Genomic DNA, 25,368 nt, shown 5'->3' with positions numbered 1-25,368 from the left:
CTTGGTTGGACAAGATTTCCTTGGATGCCGTTCGTTTCCACACACACACAAAGCATTTTTCGGTGCGTGTCAAAACAGCTGAAGTCAGTTGGGTTTCTTCTAAATTATCCTCTGTGTGATCGATCGCAGCAACTGTATTGCATGTATTTGAATAAGATGCAGAATGTAGCTCAGCTAGTTCAAGTGATCTAGCAAGATCATAGGCTTTTTCTAATATAATGGTGGCGTTTTCCAAAAGTCTTTCTCGTTTACGCTAGCTCTTAATTCCTCTGATAAAAGCGTCCCTTATATACTCATCTTTATTTTGGTCTGCTGTTACCGCTTTAAATTCACAGTCTGTGCTCATCTGTTTCAACACTGGAGGTATTCGTCGATAGAATCTCCCGCTTCTTGAGCTCTAGATGCTAGGCAGTGTCTTGCGAAGATTTCATTTCGCCTGGTGATATATAACGAATCGAGTAATCCAATAGCATCAGAGTATTTTTCTGAGTCACTATTATATTTCAGGAGACATATTTATTGAAGTTTGTTATCGTCCGTAACTTGGTTTACCTAGCCGAGGAAATTAGTGAATGTTCCTTTCCAGTGTTTCCACCTCGTTTCAGCTCCCGCTCATGTAGGATCGGTATCGAACCTTTCAGATTTTAAAAGTTGTTCCATCTTACTGAATTAAGTAATGTGGCAATGCAAAAAAAAACTAGTTAATTAAATTGTAATAGAAGATTAACATTGTAAGAACCATAACTAGGTTTTAATCAACTGGAATCCAAAGTTAGAAATTGATTGCAAACAATACACAGTGATGCCAAATGTCGTTATATAAATAAGTGTTGCCATAACAAAGATGATAATCTATACTACTGTTATAAATGTGAAAGTTTGGATGGATAGATGGATGGATGTTTGTTAGTCAATCACGCCAGAACGGCTGAACGGAATCGGATGAAATTTAGTACAGGGATAGATTATAGTCTGGAATAGAACATAGGCTACTATTTGTTCCGGTTAATTGAGTGGTTAATTTTTTATTATTTAAAAACTAACTTTCCCGCCAAAAGTCTTCATTTTCCCATCGCCAAATGAGTAAGGCTACTGCTGTTTTTCTTTCCCACGCTTAATTTTCAATGCATCAAACACTAAGAAAATAAACAGCATCATTTGAAATAATCGATCGAAAACGTGTTAAACCTAGCCTCTTTAGCTAGAAACTGGAAGTTTAACTTTTTTGGAAGTCAACTGGAAGTTAAGTTAGTTATAAGTGGTGAGCCCTCCTTGGAACTCAGGCGGAAACGACTTTGTTTATCCTACTTTTATAAAATTAAAAGTGTCGAATACCATTCACTGTGCAACAAGGTTCTCAATCCTATATACGGATCGTTATTCTCTAGGAGATTATCTTTTACGCCAACTTTTGGATTCCGTATAGGAGAGATTTTACGAACATTCAAAACCGAAGATTTCCCAATTGTTGTAAATATTAGTGGTCCACCTCCATGGCAGGAGTCGTCTTTCAGTTTTGTAGATGATTTTATGCACTTCCTGAAACCATCAACATCAGACGTGATGTTTCAGAAATTTTTTTATGAACACAGACAACAGTATCATTCTTTTCAACTTGTTTATACAGATGGTTCGAAATGTGGTAATAATGTTGACTCAGCAGCAGTTTTTCGTAATGTAGTAATATCCGAAAGACTTCACCCTCTCTATTCTGTTTTTACATCCGAACTTTATGCAATATATCTAAGCCTTCAAAAGATTGCAACCTTATCCCCCTCTAAATTTATTATACATACTGACTCTAAAAGTAGTATTGCAGCTTTTAAGAATGTGTCGTCGGAAAGTCATCCCTTAGTTCTAAATAGTTTGCACATATATAATTCGCTGAAAAATAATTTCGCAATTAAATTCTGTTGGATTCCTGCGCATGTTGGAATTTGGGGAAATGAAAAAGCTGACAAGGCAGCAAAAAGCTCAACCCTGCTGAAGGAAAATTTTGTTCCATTATCCGATGCATTACAAGCAATAAAAATAATTCAAAGTAAATTCTGGCAAGCTACATGGGAAAAGCTATTTACAAATAAACTTTTTCAAATACAGCCATCTGTCAAGGGTTTCAAAAGTAAAATTCTAACTAGAAATAAAGATGTCATTATCACGAGACTTCGAATAGGCCACACCTATTTGACCCAAAAACATCTTTTGCACTCAGATCATGCACCACTTTGTGATAAATGCAATTCTGTTTTAACGGTTCAGCATATTCTGTGTGAATGCCAAGTTTTTAGTACACAACGACAAGTCCATTTTGAAGCAACTGTTTTCAACTTAAATGACATTTTAGGAGATAATCCTCATACAAATATTTTTACTTTTTTAAAAGAAATTCAAATTTTACATCAGATTTAATTGTATCTTTTTCTTAAAATGCTTTAATTTTTAACTCGAAAGCCATGATTAACAAATGTTTGGCGCAGAATGATCAAATCTCGTCCTTGCGCCATAAAAACCAACTAACCAATCTATCACGTAAATATTTAAGGCGGAGCAGGATATGTTGGTTAAATATATTCCGACGCTCGCAACAAAAAATTACCTGAAAAAAACTAAGGACAAGAAACGATGTATGGCAAATAATGAATTAAAATATACCAAGAATGAGGGGGAATTTCTCATGTACGATTTACTTATAACACTAATGCAGCGTTTCTCAACCTTTCAGTATTCGCGGCCCAGTTTTCAATAATAATTTTCATCTCCCCCCCCCCCGCTTACAATAAAATATATACAACGGACAATGTATATTGAGTATTTTGTATTCTGTTTTTAAATTATTTTTAACTAACTGCCAAAAAAAAGAGTAAAAGGGAGCCAACATTGGCGAGAAACCACATCTGGCATTTTGCAAAGCGGGCAGTGAACAGATGAAGCGAATGAAAGCGGGGAAAATTTAAATATTATATTTGAAATGAAAACCAAACACGGAGATAACGTTAAAAGAATATAAAAGTATAAAAATTCAGCAATGAAAGTTAACCTAGATGGGGTGAGCTAAATTTAGAAACTGGGAATACATTTTTTTAGAATAATAAAAGAAATAAAACAGAAGCATGACTAAACAAAAGAGAAAAAAATAATTAATGTTTGTGGAAGGGAATCCACACGACCGATGCCGTCTCGAGCATGCGCGGAGCAAATGTTTTCTCACAGGAAGAAGGAAAATGTTCGATAACGCAAGTTTCAATTCCAGCCAGTCTCATTCGAGTCGATCCTTCTATCGCTATCGAATATATCATGAATGCGTATGTTATATATGTTTTCGTGTTAATTGCAATTCACCATATTAAATATTTACGGCAGCAGATTTATGCAGACTAAATTTATATGCAGGATAAAATTTTAATAAAGACAGATTTATGCAGGATAAATTTTTAAGCGGAAGTAAGCGAGCATTAGACGACAGCCAAGCATCAACAAGTACACAGACGAGCATGGTTCCGAATATAAAATCAAGAAAATATTCTCAGAAATACTTAAATTTTGGGTTTACCAGTACTGAAGTAAATGAAGAAGAAAGGCCCTTGTGTATCATTTGTTCAAAAATATTGGCCGCAGGCAGCTTGAAACCTAATAAACTTAAACGACATTTGGAAACGCTTCATAGTGAGAACGTTAACAAACACAGAGAATTCTTCGGATTAAAATTAAAATCATATAAAAGCAAAAATCATTTTTTAAAGAAACTTTGTCTGTGAATAAAAAAGCTTTAATTGCATCTTACAAAGTTTCATATAAAATAGCAAGGTGTAAAAAACCTCACACCATTGGTGAAGAGCTTATGTTGACAGCAACAATTGAAATTGTAGAAACTATGGAGATAATTTTTCAAACAATTGCAGTCCGTACCTGTTTCAAAGGATACTGTTGCTCGTCGAATTGGTGATATAGCTGAAGATGTACAGTGTCTGCTTTTCTCGAAGTTGTTTGAAAAATTGTTTTCAATACAGTTTGATGAAGCAACAGATACTAATAAAGATGCTCATTTAATTGCCTTTGTTCGATTTTGTGATAATATGTCAGTGGAAGAAGTGATAATATGTCAGTTGTGTTAAATACTTTTCTGCAAACCAATAGAGCTCAAAGCAACGGCCCTCGCATTATTTGCTATTTAAAATGATTTTATGAACGAGGCAAACATAGAATGGAAAAATTGCGTCGGAATATGCACCGGTGGTGCTCGTTCAATGTCCGGAAGATTCCAAGGTATACAAGCACTTTGAAACAAAAATCGCCTCAATGCGTCTGGACACATTGCATGATCCACAGAGAAGCTTTGGCTTCGAAAGAAATGAGTCCTGGTCTGAATATTGTGTTAAATACGGTTGTAATCATAGTAAATTATATAAAAATGAGACCCCCTGAAATCGAGAATCTTTTCCGCACTTTGTAAAGACATGGATTCAGTATATTCGGCGTTACTATTTTATTGCGAGCAAGATGGTTATCACGTGGGAAATTGTTGCAACGTGTTCATGAATTAAGAGAAGAAATCGCCATTTTCCTAGAAGAAGAAAACAGACAGGAAGCCAAGTATTTTCGCAATGATTTATCTGTGATGAAATTGAGCAACTTGGTCGACATATTCGAGGAATTTAACTTGAATCTTCAACTCCAAGGAGCTAATACACATATGTTGGATACGAGTGATAAAGTTAATGCTTTTTGTAGAAAATTGGAATTGTGGAGCAGAAATTTAACGTAAAGAAATCTAACATTATTTGCAAATGTGGATGATTTAACTACAACCTACAAGGCTGAAGAAGAACATGTAAAATTTGTTTGTGTAACCACTGAAAATCAATTAGTCATGCTGGCAAAGAATTTTAAAAAGTATTTTCTTGCTGACGACAAACTGATAGCAAGTTACGAGTGAGTCAGGGATCCATTTCATAAGACTCCTGAAGGACTTTCAATTGATGAGGAAGAAAAATTCATAGACTTCACGACAAGTGGCGAAACTAAAAGACAATTTAGAAATAAACCACTATTTGAATTTTGGGAAAGAGTAGAGGATGATTTTTCTGCACTAAACACAAGGGCATTTCGCATTCTATTACCATTTTCTACATCCTACCTTTGTGAAACTGGATTTTCTGCTGTGGCTTCTTTGAAGACAAAATATATATCTCGGCAGAACTGAGAGTGGCTATTTCTAATATTTAGCCATCCTTCGAAAAACTTTGCTCTGCAAGACAGGTCCCAGGAAGTCACTAAAAATTATTAAATTTGTTTTAATTTAGTATGTTTTGATTAAGTAAGTTTTGATTTAGTAAGTTGTTTTACTTTAATAAGTTATTAAATATGTCGAAATGTATTTTGTTTTCTATGTGTATGTGTGCTTTTCTTTCAGTCAGTTTTTTGAAATAATATTTTCTCTTGGATATTCTCGGGTCCCCCTAGGAGGGGGGGGGCGCCCCCCACAGGTTGAGAATCACTGCACTAATGCTTTCTTTTCCTGCACTTTTAAGTGAAAGTATGCAATTATAGAATGGATAATGAAAATAAATTGATAATTAAAAAATATAAAGAAAAGAGGTTATGTACGAAATTATATTAATAATTAATGAAAAAGTTAATTAAAAGATATCAGATTGAAAGTAAAAGAATAAAATATTACTTTCTTTTTATTCTCATTTATTAATGTTTAATTTTAAATTTATTTCCTTGAACTTAACATTTTTTTTCTAGGAATCGTGATACAATTGATATAATTCTATGCTTCTTTGAACGCAATTCTGTAATCTTACTAACTAACAGGTGCTTTGGTAATTTCATCTTATTGAATAGTTTAACTAACATAATTTATTCATCTAAAAAATATTTGTTTGTATAAGCATTATTTCCAGTGAAACTAAAGAAATATTCTATAAAAAATTCCTAAATTAAAGAGGTAGTTTTTTTTTTTTTTTTTTTTTTTTTTTTTTTAAGTAAATCATTTCATAATTTTGTACTGAAAAATAATGAAATCCTTAAATATCTTTTCATTCCATTTGTATCAATAGATCCTGGGAAGATTCTTAACATAATACAGAATACAATTTATCTAAAGAAATAATAAACAGTATTGAAAATGCACTGTACGATTGATAAATTTATAATTTTTTCTCTCCCCCATCTGTTGTTGTATGAGAACATGACACAACATTTAAAATACTTTCTTCTGATTCAGAAACAATAATAATAAATTGATAAGACGAAGAAATTCTCTCTCTCACTCTTTTTTTTTTTTTTTTTTTGCCCGACCAAATCGAAGTTTATATTCTATGTAGGAGAAGAGGTTGGGAAATAGAATTTTCAGAAGATTCTTCTAAAAAACAAAAATCTAATATTTTCTTCATAAACTTTTATTTTTAAATAAAAAAAGGCATTTAATTCAAACTTTTTCCAAATCTAATGTAGACGTAAATATACAACCACAATTTGGTGGTCTCATGCTGCTCTGTTCGCTAGAAGCTGATTTTCTACTATTTTCCGGCCAAATAATGAATAGCATTGATCGATTATACCCTTCGGGTTTCTATCGGGAACGAAAAGCGGAAAACTCTCCCTCTCAATAGAAGAAGGAGGGGTGGAATGTTTATGACCCTATTTCCTAGAAGCGGATAGTGAGAGAACGATCATACAATGTTATAGGACTTAGAAAAAATTTAGGCTAAATATATACCATGCCACTCTAATCGATGATTACTTGATCACTCTGCGTTGATATAAGAGAAATTATTAAGGACAGAGACATTGTTTATTTCGTGAAACATGATTGCTATTTGCAATTGCCCTTATAGTATGCGCAGATTTCTTTTCAAAAACTTGCTAATCAAACAAATTACGTTTTTAAACGTAATTTGATGTTGAATAACGTTTTTTTTTTTTTTTTTACGTTGAATTATCACGAATTGATCAGGGGAAGATAACAGGGAGGAAGATGATCAGAATCCAAACATCACACAAGACTAGTATATTTCTAAAAGAAATTATAAAAGCAACTCAAGCAGCATCAAACAAAATAAACACTGTGTTTCCTACGAATAATCGAATCCAAAAAAGAATTTAGTACGTCCTAAATGTTCAAGTTTTTTCTTTTAGTAAACAGAAAAAATTCTAAAATCCTATGGTAAATTTCCTAAAATCTCCCATTCCCAAATGCAAAAAAGAAGAAGAAAACACCTCCCTATAATCATAGCTTTAACTAGAATTAATATTTTCCATTTCTTCCTACGCAACTGGGCGAATGTTATTCATTTTGGAACAGCTTTGATATACAGACATTTTCGCCAAAAAAAAAAAAAAGTTTATCGCCAAATTTTAGTGAAATGGCTGAATGTGGCGCGAACGGCAGCAATAGCGTAACGGTAACAAAAGCGCCACCGAAAAATTGCCAACCTGGTATATCAAAGCTTAGCCCTCGTTTCCTCCAGTTAAATGTAGGCATGCGCAAGAATACTCATTCTAGCTCAGAAAATTTTGAAGTCCGTTAACAATGCATGATCGTTCTCTCGCTATCCGCTTCTGTTTTAAATGGCCTGTCAAAATGGCGAGTGTACAGAGAGATCAATGGTGTTATGTTGTTCTTCAATGTTTATTATTGAACTTATTATTATGTAGAAATGGTGCTTTTGCTGACAAAAATAAGTATTGTAAGCGTTTTTGTTTTAAACCCAATATTTTTATTTTATTTCTTATGATAAAATGTATTTAATGTGGGTGTGGAATAATAGGTGTTTTAATAGTTTCTGAAGAATGTTATTGAATATACTTTAAAATTCGCTAGATATTCGATGCTTTTTTCATATAATTAATTATATCTAAAGTTGTTCTCTATGTAAATCATTATTTATTACTCGAGGATGAAATTTGTTTAAAAACAAGCATTCCTTTATGTTAGTTTCGTTTTCCTGTGGTAACAAATGTTTACGAAGATAGATTTCCTTAAAGATATTTAAATTTGCTATAGAAGCAATGCATTGAAATATATCAAAATTGAAAAGACAAGATTTCTGTTTTCAGTTATATAATTTAACGGAAAAAATAAGATTTCTTCTATTTTTAATTATATATTTTAACTAAGTAAATGTACAAAACTTGATTTGCTACCGTGCTCTAAAGAAAAGTTTAAAAAAACGAAATTAAGATTGTAGAAAAAAAAACTTTTTTATTCTTTCACTAAAGCAAATGTAGTGCTGGAATTTTAAATACAATTGTTCTATTTATTTGCTTGATTATCAGAACCTTTCAACAATTGTAAACTAATAAATATTACAGTTCGTCATAAATATTTGTATATATATATAATATTTAGTAGCAGTGGACATTGGAGAAATTCACTTTAGATTTGTTGTATTAAATGATGTTATTTCTATTCAACATTGCATCAAAATTTTAGTAACTAACACTTTATTCATATAATGTAATTTTCTTAATTACTTGCTGTAGTATGCATTAGTTTCTAAGAATTTTATTGTGTTATGTATTTTAAGAATTTCACTTTGTATATTATAATGTCAACTAAGAAACAAGCAGCGTTGCTAAAAATGCCTATAAAATTGTGATTGTAGACTTTTATGAAACCAAAATTTTGATATTAAATATTGGATGCAAACTTTTCTGCAGTATCATATCAAATTTGGAAAGTATCAAAATAACATAATTTAATATCTTTATATGAATTCTGATTGTTTATGTAGAATTGCTGAATTCTTAGGAATATGTTTATTTTACTATTTGGGTACAATATTAAAAATTTGATTTAGACCTAGAGTAATAAAAGTGAAATAAATTTCGAGTAATTTGAAAGTGTTCTGGTGGAGGTAATAAAATAGGTTGATTTAAAAATTGAAGCATGAAAAAAATTTGAGAGGATGAAAATGTGAATTTTTTATTTTGTCTGCAATTGTGAGCAAGGTTGTTAATTGTTTAACCTCATGAGAATGCAGTTTTCTTTATATTTACACTTTATTTTATCATGCCCATTTAGCAGTTTTATATACCTAATTGAACAACTCGAGCTGTAGCAAGAAACATTTTAAATCTCTTAATTTGATGAGATGTTGTAGCAGGCAATAGGTTCTAACAATTAAACTTCAATTATTATTATTAGTTTTATTTTTAATTGTGTAATGTTATCAATTTTAATAAAATGCAAGACAATATTACAAAAAATATAAGTGTGTGTTCGTATGAAATGCATTTTTTACGATTATCGAATGTTGTGTTGGTTATTGATGCGAGATAAATTAAAATGTTGAATAATGAGGATAAAAGCAAATGTTTTTATGTAAAATATCATTTATTGTATGTTTGATATATTAGGTAATATATTTTTTCAATAGTTAAAAAGTTATTATGTATAATTAACAACAAATGATGTAGTTTATAAAAGTGTATGTAATTAAAATAACATAGATTACATCCCAAAATTTTATATTTTTGCAATGTATTATTTAAAAATTTCTTTGTTATTAATTTTATTAAAGATAATGACTCAAGAAATCTTTTATTTCAGATCACATATCTACATTATGTACTAAGGAACGCAATCTTCAAATGTACAAGAAAATAGATGGTACAGTTCTAACATCGGAAGGAGAAGACAACTTGTCATGTGTCCTCACTTTCCAGACAGATACTATACTTCAGAGGTTCATGCTGAGGTTTGAACGTTTAGCTTTGGACTGTAACGATCATCTTTATATCTTTGATGGTGCACATGCGTTTGGTAATTACAAGGTAAACATTGAATGATTAAATGCATCAGAAGATTTGGATCTTTATTCATTACTGATTTTGCTTCTGCATTGTAATATATTTAATGCTTATTTTAAGTTAACTTTTATTGTAATCATTTCTGATACAAATTTATTGAATTTGAAATCTGTGGAAGGTATCTCCTAACATGTCTCTAGATTTTTGTTCAAAAATATCCTTTTTTTTTTTTAAATATTAATTATGTGTAATATTATGTGTTAATATACAAACTAATCAAATGTTTCATGTTAATTCAAAATTTTTATAGAAAAGAAATATAGAATTTGTTTGTTTATCTTTTTAATATACATTAGCACCCATAAATTAAGGGTTACACATAAAATCTACAAGAAAACCGAGTGATCAAAGAAAACTGATATCATTGCTGCTTATAGGTAATAAAATTTTAAATGGTCGATGGATCTGCCAGCATATTGAACCACATGACTGGTGTTTTATTCATGTAAGATAATAGGTAAAACAGGATAATGTAAAAAAGATAGTGAATATACATGTTTTATATTTTTTCTCATGATATAGTAAACAATATGAACAATGTAAATAAACAGTTTTATCCAAAGAAATATTGTGATTAAATTGAAAAGAGCCATTCAGTTAAAAATATCGCTTATAAATGGATATTGTCAAAAGTATTAAAGCTTAGATGAGGGGGAAAAATTTCTGAACTTTGATAAGTTATATATTATAATTTTCGTTGAGCAAATGAAATTTATAGAAATGATTAAATTGAGATTGCATCTTTTATAATGGAATCTAAACAATCATGGATATCTGAATATTGCGGCAGGTGATATCCAAAATATTAAACCATATTGATCTGTTTACCCTTAAACCAGTTAGATATATTCCATTTTATATTTTCAGTAAAAATAAAATAAGAATATATTTTATTCATTTCCTGTAGAAATGAACTTATCTACAGGATTAATCAATAATTAATGGGAAAAATACACTGTTCACAGATGAAAGATTTTATTGCCTTATTTAATATGCTATTACGTTTAATGCGATATCAGAACTGCTTTTTTCCAAAAGTTTGGAAGTTTGCTATTATTAAAGTGGCAGTAAAATGGGCAGGCATAATGTTGAATGAAAGTACGTAATTTTATGTTTTGCGAAAATCAGTATGTAGGGTTCAGAAAAGTAATTAAGGGTACTTATTGCCAAGATATTATAGACTTGTGTTTGCATTTGTTTTTTCTTTTTGTTCTTTTATAAATTGTCATTTTCATGATAATCATGCTAGCTGCTAATAACTAGGATGTATTGTTGGTCTTATTGAAAATGAAAAAAAAAAAATTAATTGAATAGAGTGGACTAAATGTGTCTGTTCCCAAATGTATACTATAAAACATGCATGGGAATAGATATATATATATAATATAAAACCCAGTAAAGCACAATCCACTAAGTAAAAAAGTTCTAATGGCAGCATTTTGAATAGTAGAACTTACTTCAATTTCTGCTGTATTATCTAGTCAAGAGTATGCACAGCACTTGTCATGTATGCTTTACCATGAGTAGTGCTACTCGCCTTACTGAGATTTTATAAAAGAAAACATAATTGTATTTTTATCATTATATTACTTATCCTTCTAAACACCATGCTTTTTTTTTCTCTTATCTTCTGCATATTGCTACATTTTTTTTTCTCGGTATATTTTTATTATTAGGTTGTTTGTATACCATATCTCATTAATAATGGAACCCTTTCTGAGTAACTTTTTTTCCATACAAAATGTTGTCATTAATTTATGGATATAAAATGTATCATAAATTTATAGATTAAAGTAAGCCAGGGTTTTAACTTCTATATTAAATAAAGATACAAAATATAAAAAAATTTTAGAGCTTGTAGTTTAATTTATTACATGAATTTTATTGATGTATTTAAATAAACTATTTTTCAAATAAGTTGTTAACATACTATCAAAATAAATCATACCAGATATTTTTTTAAAGGCTGTAAACGTTACAATGAAAATTGAGTAAATTGTGTACAGATTATTTCAGTGTTTTGCCATATACTACATATTTTTTTCTTAAATTATTCATTACTTAAAAGTAGTAAAATTTAAAATTTCAATAATTATTTTGTTGAAGAAAATATATAAATATTCTTACCTTCAATGTTATTAATTGAAGAATCATTCTTTTATTTTTCTATTATATGTACATAATTGCATGAAAAAAATTTACTTCTCTGTAGTTAATATTTATTTTTTCACTCTGTTAGATTCTGTAGTTTGATATTATCCATAAGTTTTTCACATCTTTAGAGGATTTTTAGCTAATAAAGTTATACAATAAACTAATTTTATCAAAAAGTACATAATGATATATTTTGTTACATACAGTTCTTAAGTGAATTTTAATATTTCCTGTAAGTAATAGTTTTTTGGAGTAATACTTATTTCAAAGTAATGTTTCAACTAAATGCTATATATCTACTATAATGCATGCAGTATTATTCTCATGGAATGATAAATAGGTGAATGTACTAATACAAGGGAATTAGTGTAAAATATGTTTGTTGCACTTCATATATTTCAATATAGAAAATGTTGCTGCCAGATCAGTAGAGCAATAAACTGCAAATAAACTTTATTTTTCTTTTATAGCTTCAGCAGTTAAGCTAACATTATTTAGAGTGCATAAATGTGCTGAAGATATATTACATACTAGAATTATAGCCCATTACATCCTCAAACTTAAATCAGGATGATTGTAGTCATGAAATATCCAGAATTCTGCATTTTCTACTTTAGATCTTGAATTATCAGATGTTTAAAATGTACTCATTCCTTTCTCAAAATTTTATTTTCAAACAAATATATAATTTAAAAATTAACTGGATGATTTAATGGTGGTGACCAGAAAATATTTATTCTCGGGTTAATAAAAATCCCAATTATGTTTTTAGATAAAAAAATAAAATTTGTTTTTGGAAATAAAGATTACACTGTGATGTAAAAGTTTAGACAATGAACAGATTCACACAGATTTCAAAGCACATTTAATCAATTTTCCAAAATGACTTCAGTGAAGTGCAATATATGAATACAGAATATTACAATAAATGTTGTTTTGAGTATTTTACTAGCTTTGTTAATTTTTTTAAAAAAAATTTTGTAGTCTCAAAGGTTTTGATTAAAATGAAATGAAATTCAAATTAAGGGGATTTAAAATATGATTACATATCCATTCTTTTTGATTAGTTTATAAATACAAGTTTCCAGTGAAGAAACTAAATCTTGCATGGTTTAGAACTCGATTTTATACCATGTATCCTGATTGAATTCATTTACATTAGAACACTATCTATCATTGTGATGTCCCAAAAATTCAGTATATATTTAAATTCTGAGTTACATACTGATCAATCAAAAAAAAAATTATATTCTCTGAATTAAGTAGACTTATGTGTTTATTTGCACTCTGAATCAAAATATTGTCTTTTTGAAGTTTCCACAAAGGCTTACTCATTTCAGCAAATGGCAACAGGTTATCCACCAAAGTTTTTATATAATGATATGATGCCCATTGTAACCAAAGGCTACCCAAGCAACCCTTGAACCATCAATTAATCTGCTTAAAACAATGCCAAAGTTCTTTTTGTAAATTCAATATAATGCCCACCTATCAGGACCATCAAAATTTAATTCTTTCTCATTGCTAAATATCACTGATTGCCATTTCAGTCCATTAGATGCATGATTTGGAACCCACAACATTTTAGAGGGCTTATTATGCCACTTCAGAGCTTTCATTTTGCTCTGAGCCATTATGCCTGCATCCAAAATTCAAAGTATCTTTTCATGTATCTCAGTCCTAAAGATCATGGGTCTTAAGGGCCGAGTCTTAATGACCTGTGATCTTTATGAACATCCATTTGTTGGGTATTAGCTACTCTTTGGATCTGATGACTGTGTTATCAAATATAACCTCCCATATCTGTGTTGTGCTTTATATATGCATTAAAATAGAATCATTAAATATTTCTTAAATTGATTAAGGATAGTTAAAATTTCTTATCTTCAGCTTTTAACTGCCAAATCTTCATAACTTCATTATTTTATTTATTTATTTTTGCTTGCAGCATCTATCTAGACTATGATGAATTATCATTTGCAGTGTTAACCATTTAAAGTTTGTAATGTCATCTCTTTTAAATCTGTATACTGTTAAAAGTTTGCAAATCCATAATCCTGTCTAAGCTTTTGCACCAATGTAGTGTTTGAGTCTCTGAAACCATGCTCCTGAAAAGCCGAATGCTGTTGTTAAAATCTCTCAAATAAGCTGAAAAAATAAGTTTTTTGTATGGGTAAAGTTGACTTGCATTGTTTTTAATTTATCCTTATTTTTACTTTTTTAGTTCTCAATTTCAGTTTTTTTTTTTATTTTTTAAAAAAGAATAAATTTTTCTTAAGTTTTTCTTTATTAAAATGAATATTATTTTTTTCTATTTTTTTATTGCTTTGCTTATTTTGCTTGATATATTTTGCTTATTTTATTTATTATCTTTTTAGCGATCTAGTTGAACAATTAAGAATCTCTTCAGTCTTATATGATCAAATAGATCACTTGCTGTTTGAGGTAATTTGTTAATAATAATTAATAGGTATTTAATATTTTGTAATATTACATTATTCCATCTTAAGCTAATTTTTCAATTAGATATTTGTTCTTTTACTCGCTATATTCTGATTGGTAATGTTGAATTAAAAGACATTTACTTTAAAAAGCATAAAAAAGTTCATATGTTGCTTAAATTTTAGAATACTTCTGTGCACTAACTCCTTTTCATGTGTGAGTAAATCCATAGAACAGCTTGAGAAAATCACTATGTTTGTACTTTTGTAAATGTTTGATTAAAACAAAGCAAAATGTGAAAAATATTAGTTTTAAATATGTAATTTTTAAATGATAAATATACCGTGCTGTAAAAATTACATTAAAAATTTTATGTATTAGGAAAGAAAAGGGATATTTCACATATTGAATTCTCCTTACTCACACACAAAATATTGCTTTGAGCAAGCAATATATGCTCATTTGCTTCAATTATTAACAAAACTAATATTAATTTAGGTTTCTATATCTAATTGGTATACTGATACTGTTGTATGTATTTTATTTTCAAAGAAAATTCCAGAATAATAAAAATAGACATGGTATATTTTAAAGTGCACATAAAGCATATAATAAGAAATTCTCTTTGTCTTTTTTTAAACTAATATAATTACATTGAAACTTGATGATATTTCAGAACCATAGATGAATAGACTTTTAAATGCCAAAAGCTTGGCATTCTGTTATTTTGGTTATTTACTATACTCGTCTTTTTCTAATAATCCCATTTTTTCACCATCTCCATTCATTTTTATAAACTTGCATCATGTTTTTAAGTTCGGAAATTTTTGAATGTAAGTAAAAAAAAAATATATCTTCCTATTTTTTATATTGATACAATATTTGAAAGAAACATTAAACTAAGTTTTATATTAATAGTGATAGCTTGTTCTGTAAATTACATCAAATTAATTTCTTCACATGGATTTCCTTATTCTCTATTTTTGTAGCTGAATCCTTAAAAAAAGGAGGGAGGGAATGCATCTAAAGAAATATCTGGAAGGAAATATTTCAGTTTGTTTAAACTAATAATTAAAAATCCAAAGATAGCTTTTTGAAAGCTCAGCGTAATAGTAGGAGGAACCTTAAAATTTATCATTACTTGAAGTTCATAACTTTGATAGCAGATTGATTTATTTCTTATGTATATAAAGGTAATAATTTCTAATTAATCTTTGTTCTAAAAATTTTCGAATAATTTGAGTCCAACTTCATTGTAACTTCCAAGTTTGGTGGACTATTTTATTCCATGGAGCAAAAAAATAACTATTGACAAATTCTTTTTTGAAACTCTATAAGTTCATAATTCTTTTTTATTTGGTCTTTTGCACCTTGCTATTATCATGACAAAAAAAAAAATCTTGATAATATATAAAAATTTTAATATTTCCTTGAAATTATGAAGAATAAAAGCAGAATTCCATGCCTCTTTTTTTAGGTAATATTTTACGTATATAATTCGATTAAAATAAAGAAAATGATTGATAAACATGAGCATGTTTTCCATTATATACCTATAGTAAAACAACTGATGTTTGTGTCAAGGTATTAAAGTTCTTTATTCTCTGGCAATGTGTAATTTCTCTATCTTATAATGTAAATGAATATGCTGCTATATAATGTAAATGAATAATGCTTTTAAGTTTCATGTTATGCATATGAAGTTTTTAAAGAAGAAAATCAATAAAAATTATTACCAATATGAAATTTAGAATTATTTTTTTAGAATTATTTGGAGCTTAATTTACTATAAATCGTTAAATGATGGGTATAGTTTCATAATATATGTAGGAAAAAATTCCCTATTAATTTGCACTAGTTGTAAATAAAGTTTGGCTTCTATTAGTAATATGTTTAATTTATAAAATTAACAAATTTGTAATTTTTTTTTAACTTTATGTAGTGTTTTATTGAATATCTTAGTTATCTTTTTCTGTCAAATTGTAGGCAGATTTGTCTTGTCGTAGCACTAGAGCTGATGTTGGGACCATCTTTACACAAAGCAATTTTGTAACTCTAAAGTATGTAACAGATAAGTGGACTCAACCTGGGAATGGTTTTAAATTAGTTATCACAACCTTTAAAGACTCACGTAAGAAGCTGCAATTATTTTTATAACATTTATTGTATTACTATTAATGTGTGGCTAAGAATGTAATGCTTACATTTTATCATTATATAATTTTTTGTATTTAAATCTAGTAATCTTTAAAATAAAGCTATTTGTTTCAGTTAAATATTTTCTCATTTTTTTATAACTATAAAAAATTATTAAAACATGTTAGTGTACAAGAAATGGATATTTTTAAAAATATTACTAGATTATATTTTTTATAATAATTATTAGAATTAATCAGAATCTGTAGTGATAATTCTGTAAAATTTACAACATGAAATTTGGTTTGCAGATAATTGTAATAGTACTTCAAAGTCTGAATTTGAAATTTTACGTAGATATTTCTGTGTTTGTGTGTGGTTTTAGGTAGATTTTTTTACATGTATTTACCTGTAGTACATGCACACCTGTTATAAATCCAAAGATTTAGTCATTTGGTTTAAATGGATAAAAAATACATCAATGAATTTTATAGCAAAATATTTCAAATAAAATTTAAGGGAAAATTTCTTTTCAAATTGTACCACTTAAAATGTATGACTAAAGTTAAAATGAATTGCTTCTTATGATTTCTTAAGTTCTAAACATGAGAAATTTTTGTTAGATTATGAGAATTAGAAGTATGAGATACATTATTTGTTTTATTAATTGTAACCTACAACTATTTCTCTGGTAAAAATTAAATAAAAAAGTAAATTAATTGCTAGTTATTTATATTGTCAAATCAACTTATGATTTTTAAACAGCTTTTATATTAAGTCAAGCATTAATAAAGTATTAAAAAAAATCAAAATTCTATTTCTGCAATTATATTTAAAGTTCTTTTAAAAATATATGATTGTGTCATTTCAACAAATTAGAAATTTTATAAATTGTCAGTGAAGAGAATGCTAAAAAAAAATCTTGCTTTCATTAGGAAATTCCATATCTTTCAAATGCAAATTTAACATATAAACAATTTATTTTCAGCTGTAGGATGTCGGGACTTTCTTTGTATGAATAGCTTCTGTATCACTCCAGATTTAACCTGTGATGGTGTGAATCATTGTGGTGATAACAGTGATGAAACAAGTCATGCCTCATGCATTGGTAAGAAGTTTAAATATGCTGCTTTATTTTTTGTTATTTATAGTACAGTATCAACTGAAATAAAGAAGTATTATAATTCTTCACATTTATTGTTTCAAATTCTCAAAGTTATGCATTTTCAACTTCAACAAAACTTACTTTTGAGGTATAAATAAAAACTATTAACAGTTTTTGTCTGAAAGAATTTCTCATTAAATATTGTATCTTATTTTTTGAGTTAAATTTTTTAAATTCTTCTCCATACCAAAGGAAATTCCAAAGAACCATTCTCTCTATTAGAATAATCAAGACAATTCCTGTAAAAAAGATTTTATATTGGAATTGCTTGAGCTTTTAAGTCCTGATTGCAATAAATGTCTACCAGTTTCTTTAATGTTATTGAAAAAGGTTAAATCAGAATGCTGTTTAGATTTCAGACATTATAGCAAATATTATCATTTGAATAATATATAATCTTTTTCTCTTATCTCTCAAGTTAATTCTGCTTTAGTTATGTAATTTCAAATGAGACATTTTCAGAAACCCAGCTCTACATCAGAATGTACAAATATTTTATTTTTATGTTTGTAGAATTTCACCTTCTCTTATTAATAACAAAAAATTCCTTAATTTAAAAATTTATTTAATCTATTTGTTTATGATCAACTGCACAATAATTTGCAGTTTTTTTTTTTTTTTTAGTTTTTTTGCTAATTTAATTATTTGTCTTCAAATAATAAGCAAGATACTGAAGAATTTAGTAGCAAGATTGCTGTATTTTTAGATTTTGTAATACAGTCTTAATTTGTGTATTGTTTTGTTCATGATACTGTTAGTAGATAAAAAAAATATTTTGTAATATCTAATATTTTGTATTATCACAATTTTTAAATCTGTAATTTTTTTAATGAAGTATTTTATAACATTGTTTTATTACAAATTATTTTTTAAATATTTCTGATTAGGAATTAACAAAGTAAAGATTATTAATTTTGAATTTAATTTTTATTTTGATTCCTTTAGAAGAATCATGACTTTAAGTTTGATTCAGTCTAATGCATATTTATATTCCTTTCCATTTTTAAGGGAAGCATGCATATTATATTGCAAGCTAATGGAATTTAAAAAATAGTTCCAGAATTATTTGAGCCTAGACAATTTTTTTTATGGTAATTTAACTATTTGTTTTCTGAATTATATTTTATTTTCTAGATGACACCTCAGGGAATGAGATATTGGGAATGGCAGCAGGAGCTTTTGCCACCTGCATTACGGTGCTGATTGGGTGTGGCCTACTGTTTTGTGGTGTGGGGGTATGCCTTTGTCGCCGGGCTCGCCTTCAGAGAGATGAACCTCCAAATGCTTCACCGCATTCCCTGGTTGCTGGCCACCAGCCTTATCCTAGTAAGCGTGTAATGCCCACTTTTCTCTTTTTCTCACTGTGGCTTCTCCTAGATGGCTAGTTCTTTGTTGTAGTGCTCGCTGGCTTGCTTCTCCCCTGTGTTCCCTCACCTAGATCTTTTCTTTAATTGCTGTTTCATTGGAGGTCACCTAGAGGTCAAGTACTTGGGACAATACTAAGAAGATTTTAATTTTAAGTTATAAAAATATTTTAATTCTATTTTTTTATTCCTTTCAAGCAGTTTTGATTTATATATGGAGAAGTATGTATTTTTTATATTGAATCAGAAACCTGTTTGTATTTTTATAAATAAATGATTTTTATTTAGGGCAGTTTAAATCAGGGCTGCAAATGTTTTTCCACATACTTCTTCCTTTACCTTAGTTTTTTAATTTCATCTATGCATTAAAAAATTACTTACTTATTTATATATTATAAGATGAAATTCAGCTCTTATTACTTTTCTGTCTTTATACTTATTATTGTTTTTAAGATGAAAGTTGACAAATATAAAATATTTAACTAGAATGTAGCCCTTTGTTACAAGAAAAGGATATTGCTTGATGCAGTTACTGTTGTGATTGGAACTGTGTGTCTGATGCAGTTATTATTTTATTTCTCCTTTAAATAAGGAATCTTGATTAAATATAATCTAGTTGAGTTTTTGAGCAGGCAGAGTGCCTTGCTACTTTTTTTTTTTAATTCTTTATTTTGAAAGTAATCTTTTATGAATTGTTTTGCAGCCACAACTTATCTTATTATGAAATGCTTTGTGATTTATTGCATTTATTTTTGAACATAAAGGAAATAAATTTCTCATATGAGTACTTTTTGACAAGCTACCAGAATTTTCAATGCTCTGTTTTAAAACTCATGTTTTAAAAAGCTTTGAATTAACCAGTTATATAAAAATTTGTTAATTTTTGCAATTTATGCACATTGCATTTGTTGTTTTAATCTTTTCTTTTGTTAATGTCTAAAGGAATTTATTATGTTTTAACCTTTTAAAGAAATCTTAAAAGTGCAGGTGTATGGTCAACATTTAAATTAGTTGTTCCATTAATCTTGAGAACTTTTGATAACATACATTCTTCATCCCCCTCCCCTTTTCAGAATTCAAGATAAGTCGAAACTCATAATCTTGAATTGAATATTGTTCATTGCTTAATTACTCCATGCTTAGCAAATTATCTGTTTCCCATGCAGAATAATTTTCTAATTAATAGTTTTGAATTGTTCCATTGTAAAAACATTTAAAAATTTTGCATTATAAGTTAAAATATAAAAATATTGTTTCAAAATTTTAGAGTTAATTGTAGCAAAGCAGTTTTGAAATTTAGGACCTTTATTTACAAATTGCATTTGCACTATCGTTTGAATAAATCTGACTCTCTTCATTTTGAAGTTAAAAAGTGGTACTTGTTCTTTAATAAAAATTAAATGTTTCCTGTCAGAAACTACGACCTTTGTTCATCTTTTGAGCAACAAATGAATTCTGTGAAGAAAGGAATCTGATTGTTTAGATACAATCCAATGATCAACTAATTTTCTTATATCTGCATGGGAATTAAATTTCTCTCCATAAAGGGCTCTGTGCATGGAGCAACACATTATTAGTTTAAAGGGGAAATATCTGCTGAACATGGCAAGTAAAACAACACATTCCAGAAACATTTTTCTGAAATTTCTTTCCCTGTTCTGGCAACATTTTGGTGAACATTGTTGGTTTGGGAAGTAACCTTGTCGTGTCTTTCACCATATGCAGGATGTTTCTTCTTCATTGCGCCATTTGAATTGATCAGCTGTTATTTCAAAATGTCATCAAACAATGCTTCCAAATCTGCTATGTCAGTTATTATTATTATTATTATTATTATTTTCTTTTCTTTTGGTGGTCGCAAGATTTATTCAATGGGCCGTGCTCACCATAAATATTCAACAACAGCCAATGTTTCTGTAAAGTTTCTTTTGCAATAAAATGAGACACAACTGTACGTAAATACTTTTTTTTTTTTTTTTTGGAGGGGAGGGGCACAAAACTAGGGCATATTTTCTAAGCTAAAATATATGTGTATATATATTTAAAATATTAACCAGAGGTTTCACATTCATTTTTTAAGTAGTGTTGTCAAACCATCAAATTCAGCTTTTTTGATTCATTTACAGGCAATCATTATTAATGTTATCTATTGAAAATGGCCAGAGTCATATTTATACATTAAAAATATACAAGAATGCTTTATTATTAAAATTTTGTCTGTATAGCTGTCATATTGATAATGTAATCAAATCAATATAAATGTTGGATTTGGTTTAAAAATCTTCACAGTTCTGTCATTACTATTGTTACTTTTGGATATTTTAGCTGTTCTTTGAAAAACAAATATTTCCCTTTCTCTTCATGAAGGAAAACCCTAAATGGTAGAGAGTAGTTGGAGAATTTAGAGTTAAAGGGTCTAGGAGTCTAGAGGGTAGTCTAAAATTTAAATTATTCAAAAAACTTGGAAATTAGATTCCAAAAACTTTTAAGATAAAAAGTTAACTATATTACTATTAACTTGCTAATTAAAATTATGTTCCTCTCCCATAATTTTTTCTCTTTCATTTATTATTTCTCTTTGAATTTTCTTAATGGTTTTTTAAAGTTTAAATTAGAAACTTTATACTAAAATTCAAAGTTGGTGTAAAACAATTTGAGATTTTTAAAATGATATTGCTTCTAATTAACTGAGAAATTACCAGTAACATTTTCTAAAACCTAATTCAAGTTTCATATCATTTTTTAAATTTAAGCATTAATATACAGTTTGGAAAAAAAATTTCATACTGATAAAAATGTTGTTTCAAATAAGATGTAGTGAAGTATAGATTTTTTCCTTTCAAATAAAATTTTAATACAAATTATAAACAAAATTTGCTTTTAAAATATGTTTGAAACGGAATGGTTGCTGCCATATAAAATAACTATGAAATGTTAAAAATGTTTTTAAGAACTGTCTTCTTTTCTCTTCACAGCAGTGCCCAGATACAGTACCTCCCCCGATCGACATGAGGAAAAGCCTCCCCCCTATCCAGGAGGTGGGTTCTCCCCAGGCACAGGCATCACCTACAATATGCACGACGAAAGCCTCTACTACCCCACCAAGTGAGAACTGGCTCGTCTGAAGAGCCGTTACAGCAATACCGTCTGAGCACAATCTCTTGTGGTTTGTATTTTTGGTGTCGGCTGTTATAGCAAACCATTTGCCTTTTTCAGATATATGTTCATTATTATGTGTTGTGTCATATTTTCTGCGAAGGATCCATTCTGGTTTTAATAGGATATTTTCATGACATTACAATAAAAGCATCTCTGTTTGGAAACATATAAAATTCATTTTGAAATCTGCTATTTTAGTTTTACTGAGAACTTTGTTAATAGAATTGAAATTTAAAATTTAGTACATCTAGGGAATGGTTAAATGCAGAACTTTTATGTTTTTCTTCACAATAACTTGAAAAGGAGAACCAATAAAGAAATAATAGTAGTTACAGGTAATGAAATTTTTTTCCAAATATCAATTTATCTGTGTTCTATTGATGAAAGTTTCAAATGAGTTATGTAACTAAATTTTTTTGAAGAAGACTTTATATAAATTTAGCATATGTAAATGCTTATTTTTGGTCGGTAATATTATATGAAGACTTTAAAATATGAAGGCATTTCTTTTATATGCAAATACAATTTATTATTTTTGTAATCAGAATCTATTGAAGTTGTTGATTGTATTATTATTGTAGAATCATAGTTATTTTGGATTGTGGTGAATTTTTCTACTGTATTTGTTTTAATATCGTATTGGTTTAACTTTTGTTATTTGCATGTTGTTTTACATATTGAAATTATATTTGTCTGAATCATTAGCTTTTTTTTAAATGATTTACTTTAATTTCACAATATAGCTTTTATTTACCAGTTAGTGTTACCCAAATCTTTTGGAGTAAATAGATTGATATTCGATATTATATAGCCTTATGATAGGAACATAACTAATATGAAAAGAGGAAGACCTTACATTTTTTTTAAGAGTGAAATAATTTATGTTAATGAAATGTTTATTTTGTGGTAGGTACTGTAAGAAATGAAAGTGCTTTGCTATTTCCAAGGCACAACATCAATTTGAGATGTTTCTTCTTTTTTTCAAGCTATTAAGACCAGAATTGAGATTTTGCTCTTCAGAATCCATTAAGACAGCTGGTGGTTATATATTTTCGTTGTAATTTTACATCCTCTGTTTTGGTAAAAGAGAAACTTATATATATATATAAAGAATGTTCTATATGATATAAGTTGATGGCATTTAAATAACATCTGTGCCATAAATCTCATAATATATGTAATCTCATTTTACATTATACTTATACAATCATATTTGTGCTATTGATCTCTTTCTGTGTATCTTTTGGTAGTACTTGCTTTAGAATTTTTACAGTGCAAGACATACAACTATCATTGAGTTCAACTTTTTTTAATGCTGTTTATTTTAGTCATTTTTTAAATACTATATTGTCAACTGCAAAACAAAATTTAAAAATGTATATATGTCCAATTATGGAAAATGATTTTTTTTTAAATCTCAGAGTATAGAAACTTATAAAAATTTGTGTATTATATTTATTAGCAGAAAAAAGAAATATATTTACCTAAAGAATTCTGTGTGTTTCTGAAGTCCTCTCCTTTTGCTTTTCTTTCATTTGGAAGGGTGATTCACCAGCCAAACCATTTGCTCTATGAGTGATAAAAACTAAAGGAGAGCTCTTTCTATTGCAACTGTAAAAAGGCTAGTCTAGACATTAGCCCTAATTCTAAAAGTTGAGTTTTCTGCATGGAAATACGAGTCTAGAAAGCTTCATTTTGATGTATTGATTTTTGATCACGAATTCTGAGCATTTGTGTGTTAGCATGTTTGTAGAATGCACAAAGAACAAGACTTGCTTCATCCAATTTAGCCAAGTGTTTTTGTCTTGGCTTCACATAGAGGCATATCATTTCCTTTTTTGTATTTTTATGAGCCTTTATATATGTTTGTGTATTGAAGCCAAATAAAAAGATTTCATGTGTCCAAATCTTTTTTTAATATTACAATTGTTGATTGCCCTGTAAATCGGTTATTTTTCTGTTGGTTTGACTGCAATTACTGCCTAGCAGATGTACTGCCACAAAATTGCTTTTCTGTTAGCATGTCAGTTTTCCACGAAGCTTAAATGGTACTGACAAAATTGATGGAAACCTCCTTAAAATATATCCCATTACAGAGGATTACTGTATTTCATGTAATTTTGTAATCATCAGTAATGGAACCATCAACTGCATTTGCACTAATTGAAAAATATTGAAATTTAGTTATGATTGTGCATGTCTTTCAAATATAATTGGCATTGCTTTTTACTTATGTAACTTGGTAATTATTAATTGGATTAATTTTTGATTGTTAAACTATGAAGCAGTTTTAAAAGCAGGTGTAATATTAAACATTCATTTTTCAGACCATTTTATATAGCATAGGAGCCGTTAACCTCCAAGATTTGAGACCACATATGGCTCCTTTTTAAGTTAGGAAGTAATAAACATATAATATCAAATTTAAGCACAATATTTCATGAATTGTTATTTTTGTTTTGCTCTTAATTCTTTCTTTGACAACAATTGATTAATCTCAAAAATTTTAAATATATATAATATGTGTGTAGGACTGGGTGGGACAAAATGCCCATTCAATCCCATTTGGATCAGTGTCTAAGGTACTGATTAAGAAAAAAAGTAACATTTAAAGAAGAACAGAAATTTATTTAGAGTGAGCAAAATTAATAGGACATTAACAATTAAGACAGTAAAGGTTAATTACATTAAAGTTAGAAGTTAAAATACTTAGATGGCATCAAAGGGTAAAGCCTAACAAGATGTCTGCACATAGCAAAAAAGTCTCTGTAGCGTAAGATTACTAAACACTCATTACCGGAGACAAAGAACCCGTATCTCTTTTATTTGAGCAAATGCCAACAGCTCGCTTTTACTCAAACTTATGGTCATGTGACTTAGCACTTTGGATTAGTAGAACCCATGGTGCCATCTATAACAATACAATGAAACTAAATTGAAATCTGAGTGCGTTCAGTATAACAATGGAATGGTAATGGCCTCTAATTAAATCTGTACATATATGTTTTTTGTTATATGAAAATTATAAATTCAAAAAATGATTTTCATCAGATATTCATGCTTCTCCATAGAAACTTACTCACCTTCATCCATTTCAGAAACTTTTTTGAGAAATTCAGTAACAGAAAT

The 25,368-nt window shown here is 28.6% G+C and overlaps 1 protein-coding gene across 4 annotated transcripts; it reads left to right on the top strand.

Annotated features, from left to right (window-relative positions):
* Positions 1-7,495: 7,495 nt before the first annotated feature.
* On the top strand, positions 7,496-24,146 carry LOC129984345 (uncharacterized). Of its 4 annotated transcripts, none has more exons than XM_056094209.1 (6): positions 7,496-7,694; positions 9,560-9,783; positions 16,402-16,546; positions 17,540-17,659; positions 18,851-19,050; positions 22,059-24,146. In XM_056094209.1, the coding sequence occupies exons 1-6, from the start codon at positions 7,538-7,540 to the stop codon at positions 22,203-22,205; spliced, it is 993 nt and encodes a 330-aa protein (XP_055950184.1). In that variant the 5' UTR covers positions 7,496-7,537; the 3' UTR covers positions 22,206-24,146. The 4 variants fall into 4 exon arrangements, with proteins under 4 accessions (XP_055950184.1, XP_055950183.1, XP_055950186.1 ...); XM_056094208.1 differs by having other exon boundaries at positions 22,056-24,146; XM_056094211.1 differs by having other exon boundaries at positions 7,497-7,694; positions 18,851-19,042.
* Positions 24,147-25,368: the final 1,222 nt, after the last annotated feature.

The sequence above is a fragment of the Argiope bruennichi genome, chromosome 9 (assembly GCF_947563725.1).
Source record: "Argiope bruennichi chromosome 9, qqArgBrue1.1, whole genome shotgun sequence".
Lineage (NCBI taxonomy): Eukaryota > Metazoa > Arthropoda > Arachnida > Araneae > Araneidae > Argiope > Argiope bruennichi.
The sequence above is the reverse complement of the archived record's forward strand: the minus strand, read 5'-3'. Positions and strand labels throughout refer to the sequence as shown.

Bases quoted from the DNA above. Each gene is read 5' to 3' on its own strand.
- LOC129984345 (XM_056094208.1), top strand. From the start codon at position 7,538: ATGCATGATCGTTCTCTCGCTATCCGCTTCTGTTTTAAATGGCCTGTC. The intron at 7,695-9,559 runs GTAAGCGTTTTT...CTTTTATTTCAG, and splicing joins TGCTGACAAAAATAAGTATT to ATCACATATCTACATTATGT. The intron at 19,051-22,055 runs GTAATGCCCACT...TTCTCTTCACAG, and splicing joins AGCCTTATCCTAGTAAGCGT to CAGTGCCCAGATACAGTACC.